At 43.0% G+C, this 17267-nt stretch overlaps 1 protein-coding gene across 4 annotated transcripts in view; it reads right to left on the bottom strand.

Annotated features, from left to right (window-relative positions):
* Positions 1–1648: 1648 nt before the first annotated feature.
* Positions 1649–17267, bottom strand: part of LOC137095297 (E3 ubiquitin-protein ligase ZNRF3-like) — a 53916-nt gene continuing 38297 nt past the window's right edge. For 3 of the 4 annotated variants that reach the window (XM_067461764.1, XM_067461763.1, XM_067461762.1), the window contains 2 exons: positions 16105–16207; positions 10663–11455 (listed from right to left, as the gene is read on the bottom strand). In XM_067461764.1, the coding sequence (XP_067317865.1) occupies positions 10827–11455; positions 16105–16207 (732 nt within the window). In that variant the 3' untranslated portion in view covers positions 10663–10826. Of the gene's footprint in view, positions 2325–10662; positions 11456–16104; positions 16208–17267 lie in introns of those variants that run through there. The other variant, XM_067461765.1, reaches the window with a different exon arrangement.

Here is a 17267-nt window from a genome sequence, read left to right on the forward strand (position 1 = left end):
ATGCCTTCTAGCCCTTCATCTAAGTCATTAATAAAGATGTTGAACAGGACCGGGCCCAGGACGGAACCCTGCGGCACTCCACTTGTCACTTCTTTCCAAGATGAAGAGGAAGCATTAGTGAGCACTCTGTGTTCGTCCACTTAACCAATTACAGATCCACCTCACTGTAGTTTTGCCTAGCCCACATTGGACTAGTTTCCTTGCCAGAAGGTCATGGGGGACCTTGTCGAAGGCCTTACTGAAATCCAGGTACGCTACATCCACGGCATTCCCCGCATCTACCCAGCTTGTAGCTCTATCGAAGAAAGAGATCAGATTAGTCTGGCATGACTTGTTTTTGATAAATCCATGTTGACTATTAGCGATGACTGCATTTGTTTCTAAGTGTTTGCAGACCGCTTCCTTAACAATCTTTTCCAGAATCTTGCCCAGTATCGACGTGAGGCTGACCGGACGGTAGTTGTTTGGGTCATCCTTTTTTCCCTTCTTGAAGATTGGGACCACATTGGCCCTCCTCCAGTCTGCTGGAACTTCTCCCGTTCTCCAAGAACTCTCAAAGATGGTTGCCAATGGTTCCGAAATTACTTCCACTAGTTCCTTCAATACTCTGGAGTGTAGTTGATCTGGCCCTGGGGACTTGAACTCATTAAGAGCGGCCAGGTATTCCTGGACGACTTCTTTCCCAATTTGGGGTTGGGTGCATGCCATGATGGACTCAGATGCTACCAACAATTTAATTGACCAAAAATATTCTGAGTCGCTGGGTTTGAAATACAGAGACTTAAAGGATCCAAGAGTAGTGCAGACCATTGATGTTTTTAAGGTCAGAGGTGTTCCTGCTCTGGAATCCAATAAAGATCTAATGAAAATAATAAATTAAATAAAAAATTTAAAAAACCTAATAAAAACCTAATAAAAATAAATGAATCTGTTAATAACTGATGTTTTAACTCATTGTTATAACTGTAATTGTTATTTATAAATGTGTGTGATGGCATTGAACGGTTGCCTGTTGTGAAGCTGTCCTGAGCCCCCCCCCCCCTTGGGTGTAAAAAGCACTGGATACAAATATGCAAAATAAAGAAATAAATAATATATAAATAAAATCTAATAAAAATAAAAAATACAACTATACAACATAATAAAATTTAAAAACCTAGTAGTAATAATAAATAATAAAATTCCAATGACCATAATAAAATGAAAAATTTAAAAACTTAGTGGTAATAAAAATAATAATAAAATTACAATAAAACCTAATAATATTTAAAAAATTAAATTAAAAAACTAACAAAAATGATAAATAAAAAAATAAACAACCCAATAAAAATAAAATTTTAACTTAAATGAAACTAATAAATATAAAAAATAAATCCTAACAAAACTAAAATGTAAATTAAAAAATAATCAATAAAATAAAACCTAATACAAACAAAATACATAAGTAAAAATAAAACCTGATAAAACTTAAAACTCATATTTTTTCAAATATCATAATTAAAAACTATTCTGATAATTCTTTCAAATATTATTATTTTATTATTATTATTTATTTTATTCCAGACATTAAAAACAAAACACTCAAAAAAGAGGAAAAATGGCTTAAAAATATAAATATATTAGTAAATAAATATATATTTTTCCCAGAACATCTTTCTTTTTTTAAAAATTCCCATTATCATCATAAATGAAATGTGCCCCATTAATAATAATATACAAATAAACGTACACATTTTAAAAATAACAACCAAAGGGGTGGGTTGGTTGTTGTCTCCTAGCCTTAAGAAACATTTAATAATAATAATAATAATAATAATAATAATAATAATGTAATTAAGTGGTAATAAAAAAAATTAAAACTATTTTTAATTAAAAATAGTGTTTTGCAATCTCATTGATAAAAGGCCTTTTTGTTATTTATTTATAATATTTATTTTTTATTTTGGAGTGGTTGTTTTGTCTCCTTGGGAAACATCTTTCATTTGAGGAGAAAGGGGAAAAAACAGACTAGGCCGCAAAACCTGGCTAGGAGTAGCTGCTGTTAAATGCTTCCTCATTGGGTTCTGCAGCAGAGGCTTCTGGAAAGTGTAGTCCTGCCCTCTTTTAGAGGCCCAGCGACAAGGCACTTATCTCGCTCTCTTCTTGTACTGAAGCACCGCCCCCTTTTAATATTCAGGCACCGCCCATTTGGACTCTGTGTTATGGTGCTGAAAATGTTATCTAGGGCATTTTGGCACAAGGGTCAAACTCTGGGGTCATCCATCACCACAGGAATAGGAAGCAGCTCCCCATCGAGTACTACTCTCCGGACTGAGAGGAGAGAACTGCGAAGACAGATAATAATAAGAATGCATTATAGTTAATGTATATTAATAACTATAAAAGACATGTAGTCTCATATACTAACATATAATATAATACAATAATATATAAATATAATATATATGAATAGTGTTATAATATAGTATAATATGTTGATAATTATAATAGAATGTAGTATCATATACTAACACATAATATATAATATAATATCATAATACATATATTAAATAATATAATGTACTATAACACATATTAAAATGCATTATAAATGAAATATATTAACAGGAATTATATTATAATATATATTATCATATCGTATAATAATATAACTGGGGAAAATTATTATATGCTGGATCATACTGAGGTATAAATATTCAAGAGTATTCCTGAATAAAATGAAAATTGTTGTACACAAAATTAAATTTATATATATATATATATATATATATATACACACACACACACACACACACACTAACCGTCCTCTGCCACGCGTTGCTGTGGCCTAGTCTGTGTATATGTGTTTTGTGTGTACTTACTTACTATACTATGTGTACTTACTACTATACTATTACTTACTATGTGTATACATTTGTGTATATGTGTATATATGTCTGTTTGCGCATATATATGTGGTTTTGTGCATGCATCGTAATGTATTTTTTATTTTTTGGCTTTTAAAATCTCTTCCACTGTGTTTTTCAGTGTTTTCATGAGTGATGGTCATTCGTTGGCCTGATAGGTGTACTGTGTCCAAATTTAGTGTCAATTCGTCCAGTGGTTTTCGAGTTATGTTAATTCCACAAACAAACATTACATGTTTATTTATATAGATATATATATGATATAATTATACTATAAGGTAAAGGTTTTCCCCTGACATTAAGTCCTGTCATGTCCAACTTTAGGGGTTGGTACTTATCTCCATTTCTAAGCTGAAGAGTTGCCGTTGTCCATAGACACCTCCAAGGTCATTGTGGCCGGCATGACTGCATGGAGTGCCATTACCTTCCTGCCGGAGCAGCACCTACTAATCTACTCACATTTGCATGTTTTCGAACTGCTAGGTTGGCAAAAGCTGGGACTAACGATGAGAGCTCACCCTGCTCCCCGGATTCGAACCTGCAACTCCTGGGGTTGATTCTGTCATTTGGGAGTTGTAGTTGCTGGGATTTATAGTTATAATTAACCTACAATCAAAGAGCATTCTGAATTTCACCAACGATGGAATTGAATCAAACTTGGCACACAGAACTCCCATGACCAACAGAAAACACTGGAAGGGTATGGTGGACCTTGAGTTTTGGAGTTGTAGTTCACCTACATGCTAAGAGCACTGTGGACTCAAAACAACGGTGGATCTGGACCAAACTTGGCATGAATACTCAACTTGCCCAATGGTGAACACTGGTGGAGTTGGGAGAAATTGACCTTGACATTTGGGAGTTGTTGCTGCTGGGATTTATAGTTCACCTACAATCAAAGAGCATCCTAAACTCCAATGATGGAATTGAACCAAACTTCCCACACAAAGTATGGTCGAAGGCTTTCATGGCCGGAATCACTCAGTTCTTGTGGGTTTTTTCGGGCTATATGGCCATGTTCTAGAGGCATTTCTCCTGACGTTTCGCCTGCATCTATGGCAAGCATCCTCAGAGGTGAGGTCTGCTGGAGCTGGGAAAAAAGTGGGTTCCCACACAGAACCCACCAATATGCGCCATGCTGCCATGTGCTGAGCACACTTGCTCTCCCCTCCCTGCTTGGAATCTCAGAAACAGCCCTTCCTTGGCTGAGAGGCTGGCCAATCACAGTGGAGGAGGGTTTTTGGTGGGATGATTTGCCTGTTTCCAAAGAGGAAGAGAAGGTCAGGTAGAGATCTTCAGCCTTCTCTGCTAAAGGAATTCCTAAGACCATCAGAAATATGTGTTTTATAACTGTATTTGGCGAACCTTCTGAAACCTCCTCGCTGCTCTATAGAATCTTACATTGGTAAGGAAGTAGGAAAGCTGGCATGGATTTCCATTTAATTCTATTCTCAGCTCACCTTTCCTGGTTGCCATGGATAATTGGTTCCTTCCAAGCATCTCCGATTGGGAGGTCTTTGGTGACCCCTCTGAAACCCACTGGCGACCTCTCCCCCCCCCCCCCCCCCCAGGAGTCCTGACCTCCAGGTTGAGAAAGGGCCATTCAACTTGACTACAGGGTGGGAGAAAGCTGTCAACAAAATACCTGAAATCCATACAGCCCTCCCAGAAGATAGCCCCTATTTTTGTTGGCCCATTTCCTATCTCTGGAATTATAAACCCGGTGGCTGTTCGCTTGGATTTACCACTTTGCAAAAGGTCCATCCTGTGTTTCATGATAGTTTGATCAAACAGGCGTGTGGATTCCTGATGGAGTAAAGCTGACTCTGAACCTCTCCCCATTTTGAAATTAAGACTATTTTAGACTCTAAACCAGGGGTCCTCAAACTATGGCCAGAGGCCTGAAACGACCCTTACTCAGGATCAACTTAAATCTCACACGACTTGAAAGCACAGAACAACAACAATAATCCTATCTCATTTAAGGTAGAATCGGGTGTCAAACAGGGATGTGTCATTGCCCCAACTCTATTCTCCATCTTCATCAATATGATACTTCACCTTGTTGATGGGAAGCTTCCCTCCGGAGTGGAAATCATCTATAGGACAGAGGGTAAACTGTTTAACCTCAGCAGACTGAAAGCCAAAACCAAGGTCACAACAACATCTGTTATAGAACTCCAGTAGGCTGATGACAACGTCATCTGTGTGCATTCAGAAGATCTACAAGCTACTCTAAACACCTTCGCAGAAGCATACAAGAAGCTCGGTCTGTCATTGGACATCAAGAAAACCAAAGTTACCCACCAATCCCTCTCCAATGCCAGATACAGCTTAATGGTGTAATATTAGAAAATGTTGACTATTTCGGCTACCTTGGCAGCCACCTCTCTACAAAAATCAACATGGACACTGAAATACACCATCGGTTGAGCTCTGCGAGTGCAGCATTCTTCCGAATGAAGCAGAGAGTGTTTGAGGACCGGGACATCTGTAGAGATACCAAGGGGCTTGTTTATAAAGCTATTTTCCTCCCAACCCTGCTATATGCCTGGGAAATGTGGACTGTTTACAGGCGTCACGTGCAACTCCTGAAACAATTCCATCAGCACTGCCTCCGGAAAATCCTGCAAATCTCTTGGGAAGACAAGCGGACAAACGTCAGCATGCTAGAAGAAGCAAAGGCCACCAGCACTGAAGCGATGGTCCTCCACCATCAACTCCACTGGACCAGCCACGTTGTCTGGATGCCCGACCACCGTCTCCCAAAGCAGTTGCTGTACTCCAAACTCAAGAACGGAAAACAGAATGTTGGTGGATAGGAAAAGAGATTTAAAGATGGGCTCAAAGCCAACTTTAAAAACTCTGGCATAGACACTGAGAACTGGGAAGCCCTGGCCCTTGAGCGCTCCAGCTAGAGGTCAGCTGTGACCAGCAGTGCTGCAGAATTTGAAGAGGCACGAATTGAGGGCAAAAGAGAGAAATGTGCCAAGAGGAAGGTGCATCAAGCGAACCCCAACCGAGACCGCCTTCCACCTGGAAATCAATGACCTCACTGCAGGAGAAGATGCAGATCAAGAATAGGGCTCCAGTCACCTACGGACCCACAAAAATACTGATCCTGGAAGACTATCCTACTCAGCCAACGAGGGATCGCCTAAATAAAAATAATAAAAAATTATCTCATCAGCCAAAAGCAGGCCCACACTTCCCATTGTTAAAAGTGTTCTTCATTTTAATAATTGTATTTTAAAGTGGGGTGTTTTTGGGTTTTTTTGCACTACAAATAAGATATGCGCAGTGTGCATAGGAATTCATTCATGTTTTTTTCAAACTATAATCCAGCCCTCCAACAGTTTGAGGGACTGTGACCTGCCCCTCTGTTTAAAAAGTTTGAGGACCCCTGCTCTAAAAGTTCTAGGGGACATTTATACTAATGGACATTTATACTAGTGGCTGCTGAATATGTGGCCCCTCCACACACACACCCCCCAACCCCGGCTCGCTTAAAGAAACTTAAGCCGGGACCTTAAAATTTCTGCTCTTTTCTCCAACTTCCTTATTTCTCCAGGGGGCCAAACTCCAGGGAGTGATGTCAATTTCACCATATCGGCCTAGGACTGGCTGCTTCGGTTCCCTGCCATAATGGAGTTGGAGGGGGGAGGCTGGGTAGAGTTACACAAGGTAGTGTAGATAAGGCATCTGTTTTGTGAGGGAAATTGAATTGACACTGTGGGCACAGTGTTTAGCAACTAGAGGGTGGATGGGAGTTGGGGCAGATGTATACAGGTTCAGAGTGGGAAAACTTTAGAACTGTCTTTTTAGGATTGTGGAAAGAAGGAATAAATCACTTGTCTCCAATATTTTAGTGTTGTGAGCTTGATTTTAACTCTAAACTCTTCCATAGTCTTTCTGTGTGTGTGTAGAGAAAGAGAATATTTATGTAATTATATTATAAATATTATTATAATATTATTATTTAGACAGTAAGAGGAAGACGGGCATTAGCATTTTATTATATGTGTGTGTGTGTGTGATATTAATTTTATAGATTATATTAGTATTACATATTATTTATATAATACACTAGCCATCCCCTGCCACGTTGCTGTGGCCCAGTGTGGTGATCTGGAAAATAAAGTAATGAGAAAGTGTTGGTTTCTAATATATGTAATATGTAATTACTGTATGCTTGTGGTATTTCTTGTTGTTTCTTTGTCAGTGTTGATGTAGAGATTGTCTGGTTTGCCTACACTGGAATATGCAACATATCATAGTCCTTCTTTAGGGGTCCCTTTCAAATCTAGGATACTATATATCTGTGTGTGAATCATATCTATCTATATCTATGGCTGGATGGCCTTTTGTCAGGAAGGCTCTGATTACATTTTCTTGCCCTGGTTGAACTGGATGGCCTTAAGTATTATCTGTTGGTCATGGGGGTTCTGTGTGGGAAATTTGCCCCAATTCTGTCATTTGTGGGATTCAGAATGCTCTTTGATTGTAGATGAGCTATAAATCCCAGTATATATGTAATTTCTTTGTGCTTGTGGGTAAACAGTATTTCTTGCCCCGTTTTCTTGTCTTGTTGAACGGAGTTGGACTGGATGGCCTTAAGTATTTTCTATTGGTCGTAGGGATCCTGTGTGGGAAGTTTTCCCCAATTCTATTGTTTGTGGGGTTCAGAATGCTCTTTGATTGTAGGTGAACTATAAAACCCAGTAACTACAACTCCCAAATGTCAAGGTCCTAGTTGGGATATGGAAAATCCGTGCCACGTTTGGTCCAGATCCATCGTTGTTTGAGTCCACAGTGCTTTCTGGATGTAGGTAAACTACAACTCCCAAACTCAACGTCAATGCCCACCAAACCCTTCCAGTGTTTTCTGTTCGTCATGGGAATCCTGTATGCCACATTTGGTTCAATGCCATAATTGGTGGAGTTCAGAATGCTCTTTGATTGTAGGTGAATTGTAAATCCCAGCAACTACAACTCCCAAATGACAAAATCAAATTTTTTGAGTGAAGGACATACATTGGGTTGTTAGGTCTATCCTGTCCAAATTTGGTATCAATTGGCCCATTGGTTTTTTAGTTCTGTTAATCCCACAAACGAACATTATATTTTTATTTATATAACCAGCTATCCCCTGCCACGCATTACTGTGGCCTAGTCTCGTGACCTGGAAAATAAAGTAACGAGAAAGTGTTGGTTTCTAATATATGTAGTGCATGTGGGTTAAAAATATTTCTTGTTGTTTCTTTGTCAATGTTGATGTAGAGATTGTCTGGTTTGCCTACTCTGGAATATGCAACATATCACAGTCCTTCTTTAGGGGTCCCTTTCAAATCTAGGATACTATATCTCTCTGTGTGTATGAATCATATCTATCTATCACTATAGCTAGATGGCTCTTTGTCAGGAGAGCTTTGATTACATTTTCTTGCCCTGGTGAAGGGAGTTAGACTAGATAGCCTTAAGTATTTTCTGTTGGTCATGGGGTTTTTGTGTGGGAAATTTGTCCCAATTCTGTCATTGGTGGGGTTCAGAATGCTCATTGATTGTAGGTGAATTATAAAACCCAGCAACTACAACTCCCAAATGACAAACTCAAAATTTTTTGAGTGAAGGACATACATTGGGTTGTTAGGTGTATCCTGTCCAAATTTGGTATCAATTGGCCCACTGGATTTTGAGTTTTGTTAATACCACAAAGACACATTACATTTTTATTTATATAACTAGCCATTTCCTGCCAGACTGGTGATCTGGAAAATAATGTGGAATTGTTGGTTTCTAATATATGTAATTTCTTTATGCTTGTGGGTAAACAGTATTTCTTGCTCAGTTTTCTTGCCCTGGTGAACTTGGACTGAATGGCCTTAAGTATTTTCTATTGGTCGTAGGGATCCTGTGTGGGAAGTTTTCCCCAATTCTATTGTTCGTGGGGTTCAGAATGCTCTTTGATTGTAGATGAACTATAAATCCCAGCAACTACAACTCCCAAATGACAAACTCAATTTTTTTTAGTGATGGTCACTCCTTGGGTTAGTAGGTGTCTTATAGCCAAATTTGATGGCAATTCGTCCAGTGGTTTTTGAGTTATGTTAATCCCACAAACGAACATTACATTTTTATTTATATAAGATATATCAATGTTACATAAAATATATATTCCATTAATATTATGAATATATATAACATATTATTTTATATTATTTTATAATATATTTACAATATATCAGATTAATATTATACTATAAATATATTTTATGTATTACAAATATATATTATTAATATTATTACATCCCTTGGAGAGATAGGGTGGGATATAAATATAAAATTTGTTATAATATATATATCCCTTTCCTTCCTTACCTTATTTCCTTCCTTTTCTACTATATCCTTCCTTCTTTCCACTATCTCTTTCATCCACCATTTCTTTCCTATCTTTACTTCCACTATATTCTCCCAATTCTATTTCCTTCCTCCTTCCCATCACTTCTTTCCTCACCTCTCCCATCTTTCCTCTATTCCCTTCTCTCTTTCCACAATTTCTTTCCATTATTTCCTCTCTCCTTCTTTCCTTCTTCCCGTCATTTCTTCTCCTCTTCCACTCTTCCCTCCTTCCACTATTTCCTCACAAATCTACTCTTTCCTTCTTTCCATTTGCTTCCTATCCTTCCTTCTGCTATTTCCTTTCCTTTCTATCTTTCCCTCCTTCTATTTCCTACCTCTTCCCCTCATTTCCTTATCCTTTCTTCTTTCCTTCTATATCCCACTGTCTCCTCCCTTCTTCCCTCTATTTCTTCCTTTTCTGTTTTCTTTCCCTCTTCCCTCTATTTCTGCCTTTCCCTCATTTCTTTTCTTTCTTCCTCTATATCCTTCCCTATTTCCAATATTTCCTCCTTCTTTCTTCTATATCCTTCCGTCTATTTCCTCCCTCTATCTCTCATTTACTACCTATCTTTTCTTCGTCCCTTTATTTTTCCTCTACATCCTCCCCTCTTTTTACTATTTCCTCCCTTTCCTCTATTCCCTTCCCTCCTATTTTCTTTCCTTCCCTCTACTCCCTCACTTCTTTCCTATCCTTTTCTCTAAGGACTTCTTTTTCCTCCTTCTTACCATCCCTATCCTTTCTTCTTTCCTTTTATATTCTTTCCTATATTTGCTCTGCACTTCCCCTTTTGCTCTATCCCCGTTCTTTCTTGTCCTCTTTCCATTTACTTCCTTTACTCTATATCCTTCCCTTTTCCTTCCTATCCTCTTCCATATCCTCCCCTCTATTTCCTCCTTCCTTCCTTCCTATCCTTTCTTTCCTTACCTCTATTTTCTCTTTCTGTCCTTTCTTTCATCTACATCAGTTTCTATTTCCTCCTTCCTTTACTCCCTTCCTTCCTATCTTTCTTCTATATCCTTCCCTCTTCCATCTATTTCCTCCCGTCTTCCTTCTCTTCCCTCCATTTTCTTTTTTGCCTTCATTATTTCCTCTATCCTTCCCTTATTTCTTCCCTATCCTTTCAGTCTTTCCTCGATTTCCTTCTTCCTTCCACTGATCTCTCTCACCTGCCCCTTTGATACTGCTGCTGCTTAGTCCTCTTCTTCCGGCTTCTGGGAAGTTCCTCCTGCCATTGACTTCTGCTTCTTCCTCCTCCACTTCCTCTTCCTGCTTCCTCCTCCTCTTCCGCTGGTGGTGCTGAAGGAAGTAGTCTTTCGGGGCCCAGGGGCCCTTACCTGCCCCCCTTCCTCGGGGGCCACAGTCCCTCTTAAAGGGCCGGTGTATGTGAGAAGAAGAGGAAGTGCTTCCTACTTCCTCTTCTTCATAGAAGCCATAGAGGGTGGCCATCGTTGTGGGACATCCACACGACGGAGGAGGAAGCAGTGCCCACTCCAAAGAGGAAGAGGAGGAGCTGTTGTAGTTCATTTCCAGGCTGCAATGGGAAAGATGGTCTCCGGAAAAGGAAGTAGGGGTTTGGCCTTCCTGGCTGCGGTAGATGAAAGGGTCGTAATCGCTGCTGAGGGAGCTGCGGAAGGTGGAGCTGCTCCCGAAGACACCCCGGTTGCTGGCTTCTGATGTATCACTTCCAGGTCCCACTGATGCTTCCGGGAAGTAGCCTCGGAAACAAGAAGTAGGATCGAAATGGGGCACAAAGGTGAAGTAAGGCTGCTGCTGGAAGTAGTAGTGCTGGAAAAGGGCCTCATACTGAGAGAAGCAGGAAGTGGGCGAGGCCAAGGAGGAAGGGAAGGTGGCCATATTGTCCTGCCTCCTGAAGGGGAGGGGATACTGTTGTTGTTGTGCAAAATGAAGGAATGGGATGCCCCCCCCCCTTGGGGGTCCATGGTTGTCTGCATTGGAAAGTGGGGCAAGTGCAGCAGCATCCCGGAAGGAGCAGTGGCAGGAGGAGCTGGATGGTGATGATGCCGTTGTTGTCCATGGACAGGAAGTGGAGGGAGAGGAAGTGGGAGATGATGATGATGGGCAGGAGGGGGAGCATGGTGGAGGAGAGAGGGATCCTCACAGGGAGCGCCTGCCGAGCCCTTCTTTGGCTCTGCAAAGTAGGAAGTGGAAGCAGAGTCAGCCGAGGAGAAAGAAGGGAGGAAGAGAAGAAGGAAGGTAAGGGAAGTATGGATAGAGAGGAAGGAGGAATAGAAGGAAGGAAGGAAGGAACAGAGGGAGAGAAGGAAGGAAAGGAAAGTATAGAGGGAGAGTGAAGGAGAAATAGAAGGAACAGAAGAAGCGAAGGGAAGGAAGGATAGACGGGAGGGAGAAGGAAGAATAGGAAGTGTGGAAGAAAAAGAGGAAGCGAGGAAAGGGATTTAGGAAGAGAGAAAAGGAAGAGTGCAAAGGGAATGAAGGCAAGAAGGAAGGAAAAAGGGAGGAAAGGAGTGGCAAACAAAGGGAAGAAAATGATGGAAGGAAGGATGGGAGAGAGAAAAGGAGAAATAGAAGAAGGAAAGGAAGGAAGGTGGAGGAAGAGAGGGAAGGAAGAAAAGAAGGAAGTGGAGGAAGGAACAGTAGGAAGATGAGCAAGGGAGGGAATAGAAGAAGGAAAAGAAGGAAAGAGAAGGAAAGTGGAAGAAGGAAGGGAAGAAGGGAGGAATGGAGGAACAGACATGGAGAGAGAGGAAAGTAGGTATGGAAGGAAAGGAGTGGTAAGAAAGTTACAGGAGAAAGGGAGAAAGGGAGGGGGAAGGTGGTGAAAGGAATAGAAGGAGGAGAGGGAAGCGAGAAGGAGGGATAGGAAGCACAGAATAAATATAGGAGGAAAAAGAGACGGAGGAAAAAGCAAAGGGAAGTATGGAAGGAAATGAGAGCAAAGGAAAGCGAGGGAGAAGGAAAGCAAAGCAAAGCAAGGGAGAAGGAAAGAAGTATAGAAGGAAAGGAGAAGGAATATAGAAGGAAAGGAGAGGGAAGGAAGGAAATCAAGAAAAGAACGTCGATGAGTCCGTCGTGAGCACGATCGATGGTTGTCTTACGTGGAAGGGTAGGCCTATGCAGACATTTCGATGATCCTTCCACCAGTTCAGAGAGCGCCAAACTACAGTTGGCACTGACAGTAGTTTTGCTTCGGAGTCTCAACAAGGATCAAAATTGTCGAGGAACCAACGCTGCAAAGGGCGCATCTTGAGTCTGGCGAATGGTGTAACCGCCACCGTTGATGCGATGTGTCCCAAGAGAACTTGAATTTGGCGTGCCCTCAGCTTGAAGGGAAGAGTGCATCGTGCAATCTCATGCTGGAGGGCCTGGAACCTGGCCGCCGGAAGGGACACCCTTTCGTTTGTTGAGTCGATAAACTTTATCGATGTCGTGGGTGTGAGATGGGATTTCTCAGCATTTAGCTGTAAACTGAGCCTTTGCAGCAGGTCGAGGGTGAAGGCGATGCGATCTCGAAGAAGGTCTGGAGACTCTGAGGCCAGCAACCAATTGTCCAGGTAAGGAAAAATGCGGATTTTTCTCCTTCTCAGGTAAGCGGCGACCACGGACATGCATTTCATGAATGTTCTAGGAGCCGTCCCGAGCCCGAATGGAAGAACGGTAAATGAAAAAGTATTTTCTCCTATTTTGAAGGAGAGGAACCTTCTGTGATTTTCCCGAATGGATAAATGAAAATAAGCTTCCTTTAAGTCTATTGATGTGAAAAATCACCTCGATGAAGCATGGGGATGATTGACGATACCGTCACCATTCTGAATTTTGCCGGTTTTATGAACTTGTTAAGTGTCCTGAGGTCGAGGATCGGTCGAGGGGAACCGTCCGGCTTTGGTACCGTAAAGTACCTGGAGAAGAAGGCACAACTGTCTAAACGAGACGGGGATCTTCAGATCGCCCCTTTTGCCAACAAAGAATCAACTTCTGCCAAAATTGGGGGGACGGTTCGGTTCGCACAATAACTCCGGTTGGAGTTAAGTCCTTGAACTGCAACACATAACCGTCTCGAACAATATTTAGCACCCATGCATCGGATGTGATATGGTGCCAGGTCTGAATGAAAGACGATCTCCAAACTTGACCGGATTGTCGATCACAGTGTTGGGAGGGCAAACCGACAAGGGCGAGGTGGACACGGCAGAAATAACGGACACGGAGTCGGTATCGTTGGGGAAAACGTCAAACCTGATGTCTGGAGTTGCCGTTGTTTTGCGCTTGGTGAGTTCGGGACCTCTGTGGTTGTTGGACTTGGTGTTGCTGCTGCTGTTGTTGTTGGGGCTGAGCCTGGGCCAGTAGAGGTGGGCGAAGCGTCTGCCTGGTCGACTGGTGGCGGTAGGACCCGAAGCGACATTGACGGTATCCGTACCATCGTGTGCGCTGGGTTTGCGGATGTGTTTCGATCCCACACTTTGAGGCAAGGATCTTGTAGTCCTGGTTTGACTTTAACTTGTCATCTGTTCCGGCATTGAACAATCCCAGGGCATCGAAAGGAAGATCCTCGATGACTTGGTGGGATGACGAGGACAGGCCCAAGGAACGTAGCCATGAGTGTCTTCGGATAGCTATGGTGTGGGCAATCATCTTGCCCGCAGTATCTCCGGTGTGTTTAGCTATCTGCATTTGATGGTGGGCCAGAGAAGTCGCTTCCTGTGATAGCGCAGAAAGGACTGCTCGATCTTCATCCGACATCTTAGCCAGAAAGGATTGAGCCTTTTCCCATATGATTTGCTGATAGGCCCCCATGCAGGCTCCATAGTTGGCCATTCTGGCCAAGAGGAGAGCTCCCGAGTAAAGTTTTCTGCCTACGGCGTCAAAACACTTTCCTTCCTGGTCTGATGGGGTATTAGACTGCCTTCCGGACTGGGAGGCCTTGACCACCATGGAGTTCGGGTCTGGGTGGTGCTTGCACCATTCAAGTCCCTCATCATCCGTACAGTACCAGGCTTCGATACGTTTGGATGTCGGTGGCATCGAGGAAGGAGTCTTCCAAGATGCTTGTATCACCTCCAGCAGATAAGGGAGGAAGGGTAGGAGAGGAGCTTTCGATGTCTGTTTGACTTCGAGACGGAGCGTCTCCGCCATCCTGGCCATCTGGTTGGCGAAACCTCGAACATTATCAGTGGGCAATGGAGGATCCGCTTCGTAAGCATCGTGCGGTGGCAATCTCTCGATGCCGAGAGACAAAACAGACTCTGAATGGATCGAGCCTTTAATGTCCTTATCTTGGTCGTCCTCTTCGGATGGGTGAGGGGACGATGACGGTTATCTAGAAGCAGCTGGAAGAGGCCGTGCAACTCCCACCGGAGACGACGGAGGATGAGGCTGTTTGGAGGCCGAGGCCTGCGCAGTTCTAGCCAATCGCGTGGTTTGGTGCCCTCTTTCTGGTGTGGACGGAGGCGGGAAGAGCTCCTGCCTCGCAGTCGATCGTTGCCGAGGGAGTTGAATCACTGTCTCCACCGATTGTTGTGGTGAGACATGGGACTCCACCTCAGGCAAAACCTCTGGAGTATGTTCAATCGGGAGGGGTTGTTGAGCTGGTTGGATCGATGACGGCCTCGACGAGGAAGTTGCCAAGGAGGTCTGAGCCACTTTTCTCGACGAAGACGAGGAAGAAGAGCGCCTGGCCGTCTTTTTAGCCGGAGGCTGTGAGGATTGAAGAGATTTCCCCGGGGTCGGGGGAACCGCGGGCTGAGTCGATTTGGCCCGTCTAGCCTCCTCATGAGAATGCTTAAAGGCGATTCTCCTAGCCTAAGTCGAGGGCGGATAAGCGGAGGTTGACCTCGTTGACCGGACTGAGGCTACCGAACTCGACGTGGACAGACGCCTCGCCGGCACCATCTGTGTAGTAAGAGTGCATTGGTGCTTGGCTTGGCATGGTCTTCTCGACGTCGTGGAAGCCACCAATGCCGGTCTAGATGTCGAAGGAGCAGCCGATGCCGGTCTTGATGTCGAGGGAGCAGCTGATGGTTGAGACATCGTAGCTGTCGATGTCGATGGCTGAGGGGCTAAGGTCTGTTCGTAAAGCAACACCTTCAGCCGAACTGCTCTATTCTTTCTTGATTGTGCCGTGAGGGGCTAGCAATGTCGAAAGGTCGATGTATCATGGCCCTCACCGAGGCACTTCGAGTGCTTGTCGGAATCAGGGACTTTCTTCGAGCATTGTATACAATGTTTAAATCTCGTCATTGACATAATAGGATTTTCCGAGCGGGACTTGCGGCAGAAAAAACAGGAATGGCGGAGCGCGCGCACGGGGCGCCTTTTATGCCCTGCGGGCGGCTAGGCGGGGTTACCGACAAAACTTAAAAGTTTCAACTTGGAAAGTTTTCCGTTGGGACCTGCGCAGGCGCAGATTCTCCATAAGTGTGCATTCACAGAGGCCACGAAGAAAAAGTAAAGGGTAGGAAGGTGGAGAAAGGAAGGGAGGGAGGGAGGGAGGGAGGAAAAGAAGGGAGGGAAGGAAAGTAGGTGCCTCTACTTTCCTTCCATACACGAAGGGAAGTATAGAAGGAAAGTAGAGGCACCTAAGGGAAAGGAAGGAGAAATAGAATGAAACGAAGGGAACAAAGGGAAAATGAGCGAGGGAGGGAGGAATAGAGGAAGGGAAGGAAGCCAGAGAGAAAAGGAAGAAAAGTGAAAAAGGATGGAAGTGAAGAGCATAAAAAAGGAAGGGAGGAAGAAGGGAAGGATGAAAAGTGAAAAAAGAAGGAAATAATAAAGGAAGAGAAGGAAGGATAAAAGGGAGAAAAGTAGAGATATATATCTCACCGATGATATTGTGGCGGCAGTGTGGGCAGGTGTGGTGCTGCAGGAGCCAGGGGTCCACACACTTCCGATGGAAGCGGTGCGCACATGGGATCACGCGCAGCTCCTAGGAAGAGAGAAGAATAGCAAGACTGCATTTAAGGAGGAAGCCATCTTGAGGACTGGCAGAAGGGAGGGAGGGAGGAAGAAGCCATCTTGGATATTGAGAGAGGGATTTGTTTAGAAGTTGGCCATCTTCGATATTAGGAAAGGGACGAACACACTGAGAAGGTGGCCATCTTGGATAATGGGGGATATACATTGATACTGATAGATACTTTAATAAGTCAGCCATCTTGGATACTAGGAAAGAGAGGAACACACTAAGAAAGCAGCCATCTTGGATAATGAGATACATTGAGGGCAACCATCTTGGATACTGATAAGAGGGATACTTTGATAAGTCAGCCATCTTGGATATCAGAAAAAGGAGGAACACACTGAGAAGGCAGCCATCTTGGATAATGGGAGAGATACATTGAGGGCAACCATCTTAGATACTGATATAGGGATACTTTAATAAGTCAGCCATCTTGGATATTGGGAGAGGAAGGGATAGATTAATGTCGGCCATCTTGAATATTGGTACAGGGAGGGACACATTGAGAGGGCAGCCATCTTGGATATTGGGAAATGGATATTCATTAACAAGTTGGCCATCTTGAATATTGGGGGGAAATACATTAAGAAGTCAGCTATCTTGGACAATAAAATAAAGATTGATTAGTCAGTCATCTTGGATATTGGTAGAATGAAGGATATGTTGAGGACAACCATCTTAGATACTGAGAGAGGGATTAATTAATAAGGTGACCATCTTGGATATTGGGAGAAAGACGAACACATTGAGAGGGTGGCGGCCATCTTGGATATTGAGAGAGGGATACACTGAGAAGTAGCCATCATGGATACTAGGAGAGGAAATATTGAGAGGGCGACCATCTTGAATATTGATAGAAGGAAGAATACATTGAGAGGAAAGCCATCTTGGATATTGGGAAGAAACAATATGTTGACCATCTTGAATATTGATGGAATGAAGGTTACATTGAGAGGACGGCCATCTTGGATATTGGAAGATGGAGAGATACATTAATAAGTTGACCATCTTGGATATTGGGAGGGAT

The sequence above is a fragment of the Anolis sagrei genome, chromosome Y (genome assembly GCF_037176765.1).
Source record: "Anolis sagrei isolate rAnoSag1 chromosome Y, rAnoSag1.mat, whole genome shotgun sequence".
Lineage (NCBI taxonomy): Eukaryota > Metazoa > Chordata > Lepidosauria > Squamata > Dactyloidae > Anolis > Anolis sagrei.